Source organism: Nerophis lumbriciformis, linkage group LG02 (assembly GCF_033978685.3).
Source record: "Nerophis lumbriciformis linkage group LG02, RoL_Nlum_v2.1, whole genome shotgun sequence".
NCBI classification, from domain to species: Eukaryota; Metazoa; Chordata; class Actinopteri; order Syngnathiformes; family Syngnathidae; genus Nerophis; species Nerophis lumbriciformis.
In genome coordinates, this window is record NC_084549.2 from 8,942,270 (window position 1) to 8,947,500 (window position 5,231).

A 5,231-nucleotide genomic window follows, 5' to 3' on the forward strand; every position below is an offset into this window, starting at 1 on the left:
TATATATATATATATATATATATATATAAATATATATATATATATATATACATATATATATATATAGTGTGATATATATAGTGTGTGTGACAATCATTGGTACTTTAACTTATATATATATATATATATATATATATATATATATATATATATATATATATATATATATATATATATTATTATATATATATATATATTTCACACACTTGCAAAATATATTGTGTATTTCTCAGTTTAAAGCAAAATATATTTAAATGGCAGCTTTTCTTTTGGGAATGTACACACTAATGTTCCTAATACCACTGTTTAAACGAGTAAAACATTTTTGGTATATGGTGAATAAAGTCAATGAGGCACACGGAGATATGGAACAGAATTGTTTCTTATTTTTTTTCCAGAATACATACAAAAAAATACCAATTCTCTTCCCATGGTATACACCTGAAAAATAATTCAAATGTGGACAATTGCTGATTTTTTTTTTTTTTTTTAAGAAAAGAAAAACAAACAAAAAAAAAACATGCATGTAAATTATTTTCTTCTCGGTGAGACGTTTTTTTGTCTTTAAATAAAGAACAAATACAATCATTGCAATTTTCAAATGAACATCGAAATAAGGAACCCCTACTTTTAATTAGTATTTTGATTTTTTTCTTTAAAAAAAAAAAAATCCCCTCATATTAGCTATAGTTCTGTTTGGACATAATGCACTTTTTGACTTGCTCAAATATGTTCCATTTTTTGCAGCCTGCTTTTAAGCAGACATATAAATAAATACAAGTCCACGGATCCCGTCCATATGCGTTCATATAAAAGTCTTTATAGTTGCATTCTTTGTATTATAAACTTTGCAAAGTCTATTTTGTTGTTGTTGTCTCTCCCTCACTGGTATCCAAGCGCCGATGCTGTGGTGAGTCTCTGGCCGTACAGTGCGTAAGGGGAGTAGTAAGGCCCAGTTGCAGCGGGGACCGGGACAGGGGCTCCGGGGGTCGGCAGCGGGCTTTTGGAGTACGGGTGGTAGCGAGTGCTGAGTCCCAGTGCGTGGTGCGGGCTCCTGAGGGCCAGAGTCCCGGGGCTGCCCGGGCCTCCTGACGGCGGCATGTGCATGTGACAGGCCATGGCCGCGGCTGCCGCGCTGGCCAGGGAGGACGAGCCCGGGTAGCCGGAAATAAGCTTCTCTGCCCCGGTGAACGCGGTGTGAGTCCTCAGGTGGTTCAGGAGCTCCTCCGAGGAGGAGAAGCGCTTGTCGCACGGTCCGTTTGCCGACACCCAGTTGCAAACATGAGGAAGGGGGTCATTGGGGAGCATAAAGCCGTATGGGTATAAGGGGTGTCCGCTGAATGACGGCGCCGACGTGTGAACTCCGTGCATGGGGTGCGTGGGGTACATGAGCGGGTAGCTGGACTTGAGCGCGTTCGCCGCCGCCGCCGCCGCGGCCGAGTCGTGGCCGCAAGACCCACCGGCCGCGCCCGCCAAGTGGCTGGCGCAGTGGTAGCTGAGGCAGTAAGGGTCTCTGCACAGGCTGGCCGACATGATGGAGGGAGGAGACGCCCCGGCCAGAGGGCTGGAGCCCTTGCTGCACCCGAGCGCGTTCACCAGGCTGCCTCCGTGCGGCATGAAGTGTTGCGGATAGCCCGCGTAGGCCCCGGCCAAGCCGCCCGGGTACGTCATGCCGGCCGGGGGCAGAGGGAAGACGGTCTGGCCCGGCTTGTACGGGGACACGGGCGCCACCAGTCCCGATCCCAGCACCGACGCCGACGACACGGACGTAACCGAGGGAGAGTCCGAGGAGGAGGAAGACGTGGAGGTCTTAGCGCCGTGCGTGGTCTCCTGGTGCTGGTTCACCTCCACGTTAATCCCACCGCAACTCACACTTATCCGGCTGTGGCTGGACGTGCCCGAGCCGTCCGAGTGCTTCCCGCAGTCCGACTCCTTCTTGTTGTCGTCTCGCTCCCCGCATTTGCCGTCCGCCGGCATCGGGGAGGCGGACGTGCTGGAGTTGGGGCTGCCTGTGCGCGGCGTGAACGGCTGACAGGTGGCGCTCGGCACTCGGAAACCGGACTTGTCGGCTCCGCCGCTGGAGGAGTCTTTCTTGTCCGACGGCTTGGAGTAGGGCTTGAAGCTGGATTTGTCATCCACGCCGATGTCGCTCAGCTTCAAAGGGCCGGATTTAGAATCCTTGTCCGTAGATCCGTTGGAGGTGACGGAGGAGAGTTTGGAGGAGGGCGGCGGGTCCGGTTTGCCGATCTGGGAGCAGGTCTGCGCCAGGAGGGCCAGCGGACTTTTCTTAGCATCGAGCTGCGGAAAAGTGGACATTTTAATCACTTGCATTTTGGGTTTTTTTTATAATTTTTTTTAAAAAAATTACTTTTTTTTTTTTTTTTACTTTTTTTTTTTTAAAACATTTTAATCACTTGCATTTTGTTTTTCGTAAAAAAAATTTTTTTTTTTTTTTTTTTTTAAAAACAACAAAATTCCGCTTACCTCAATAGGGCTGACGGGTGTGGAGGGTAAAGGCTGCAGATACTCCGGGTGCAAAATGTGTCCGGAGCGTGCCGTCAGCATTTTCAAAACCTTCACCGGGAGTCTGTTCGCTTGTCGGAGCGGGTCTGACGGCGGATGGTGGAGAAGGAGGGAGGCTGGCTTGGTGCTGCTTCCCGGAAAAGTGGCTCTGAGCTCCGCGAGGTATGTCAGGACAGACGCCGAGGGCGATGTGCTCATGTCCCAATGGTCAGCCAAGTGGACGGCGAGGCTTTGGTCTGACTCATCAAGAAAATATTAAAATAATAATAATAATAATAATAACGATGATAATAATCCGGATGGTTCAGGGGGGAAAAAGAAGCGAATGTGGTTGTTCTCGCAGGTCCGTATCGCCGCTGCCTGCCTGCCTGCCTGCTTGGTGCTTCCGTGTCCGCGTCCTCGCCGCTTGTAGTCCCGCACTCGCGTCTGGGAGACGTTTTCACTCGCAGAGAGAGAGAAAAAAACCAAGCTGAATTAGTCCCGAGATTAAAGCCTTTGCCGCCTTCCAATCAAATGGCACCCCGAGGTGATTGGAGGGTCAAGGGGATGTGACGTCCTCCTCCTTGGAAGCGTCTTGCTTTGACAGATCAGCTTCGGGGGGCGGAGCCTCGCTGGTTAATGTTGTGTTTGCTGAGAACGCTTACTCCATTTTTCCCCCTGAACTACTTCTGTGAAGTGTTTGCTGTTTTTTCATGCGATAAGTCAGAGTTTGTTAGGGAGCCAAATAATAGAATTTGAGCTGTTTTATAGGACTTACTTACATGTTTTGATCCATAACATGTGTAAACTTTTGCCACTGAAAAATCAAAACATGCGGGGGCCATTTTTTATATTTTTTATTTTGAAAACCGATACGATATATTAAATTTGTTATCGATTACAGCTCCTCACAAGGGTCATAAAAATGTTCATATTAAGTTTTATGGTATTATTTTTGTTGGTTGCTTTGTTGGGTCTGCTCCTCTCTCTGGCCATGCTCCCCCCCCCACCCCAGCAGACGATGGCGTGGAACACCGCAGAGACCACCGCAATCAGGGCCGGCCCGTGGCATAGGCCGTATAGGCAAATGCTAAGGGCGCCGTCCATCAGGGGGCGCCACGCCAGTGCCACAAATGTTGGAGAAAAAAAAAAAAAAAAAAAAAAAGTTGGTACTATTATTTCTAAATACAAAAAGTAATCCCACGTTAATTAAAATGCAAAGTAAAGCCTATTTAATAGAAATATTATTTGTTACAACATTACGACCCCCCCCCCCCCCCCCCCCTTACCGTAACATGACTCTTTTTGGACGTCACCACATCAAAAAATCAACACAAGATGTCAAAACGGCCAAAACTGTCAGGTGCCCAGGGAAGAAAAAAGAGAAAAAGAAGAGGAGGAGAAACGAGAAAAAGACAGAGGTAGCAGATAGGTAACGTTAGCCTACATGACATTATTTGTCTGTTACAGAATGTGATAGTAGCTGGCTTTTTAGCATTAAGCTAATGTTACATGATTCGGCAATTGCTAATCAATAAATAGCTAGTTGTGTTTTAACGTCGGGTTAATATTGTGGAGGGGGCTAAATTGTTATGGAAAATAATAATGTAACGTTAGGTAATTACAGTACTCCCACCTTACATTCCTCAGGGACATTTGTATTAGATCTTTTAAGCAGGTGTTTTTTGTTTACATTGTTATTGCCTTCTGGTTAGCTAATGTTTGCCCTGCAGGTAATAGTCACTTTTCCACCCCTTTATATATTAGGTATAGTTGTAAGTAAAAAAAAAAAAAGGTCAAAGACAAAGCTATTCGGTTTCTTGTGAGTATATACACTTCACTGCCGATGTGGGGGGGGCGCCACCTAAAATCTTGCCTAGGGCGCCAGATTGGTTAGGGCCTGGCCTGACCGCAATGTATATGTTTTTGTTGTTGTTGTTGTTATTGTTTTACTTTTGTAGCTGTATGTAGGAATGGCGTTTACCTGTTTCTCGCCTTTTTTGTAAAGGTGCCGAAAATTGGCGGACCCATCAGCATACTTGCCAACCTTGAGACCTCCGATTTCGGGAGGTGGGGGTGGGGGCGTGGTCGGGGGTGGGGCGGGGCGTGGTTGGGGGCGTGGTTAAGAGGGGAGGAGTATATTGACAGATAGAATTCACCAAGTCAAGTATTTCATACATATATATATATATATATATATATATATATATATATATATATATATACATCCTGAAAATATGCAAACAAAACTGTGTTTAGATAATTGATACTTCAAACTTGCATAAATAAATATTAAGGAATATAACATAACTTGACTTCTGAGAGTTTCAAAATGTAATGAATAAAATGCTATAGTTGTTGATTAACAAGCAATTATTTTAATAATTAAATATGGTCATTTTAAATTAATTTGTATGATAATTTAAAATCAATTATTTCAAATATGTTTATTTTAATGTATAATTCTATGGCTGGATGTAATAAGGAGTCACAAAAAATTACAAAAAAATACAATTAATTTTGATGTTTTTAGCAAAATATAGTAAAAATGTATTTAGTTTTTTGTTTTTTTAATTAATAAATATATTTATTTTTAGGTAAAATAAACACAATAATACAATTTATCTCTAGTCTGGATGATTTCGTTCTTGTCACCCTGTTGTCCTCCCGTCATGAAAAAAGGCTGTCCTCACTCAGGTCCGCATGGAGCTGGAGGGGGCGTGGCCTCC

General features: G+C 44.2%; 1 protein-coding gene across 1 annotated transcript; it reads right to left on the minus strand.

Moving 5' to 3' along the window:
* Positions 1 to 357: 357 nt before the first annotated feature.
* On the minus strand, positions 358 to 3,054 carry znf503 (zinc finger protein 503). Its single transcript, XM_061935325.1, has 2 exons — positions 2,485 to 3,054; positions 358 to 2,298 (listed from the first exon to the last, which is right to left on the minus strand). Exons 1-2 carry the CDS (start codon positions 2,719 to 2,721, stop codon positions 883 to 885), a joined length of 1,653 nt encoding a protein of 550 aa, XP_061791309.1. The 5' UTR covers positions 2,722 to 3,054; the 3' UTR covers positions 358 to 882.
* Between the last annotated feature and the right edge of the window lie 2,177 nt (positions 3,055 to 5,231).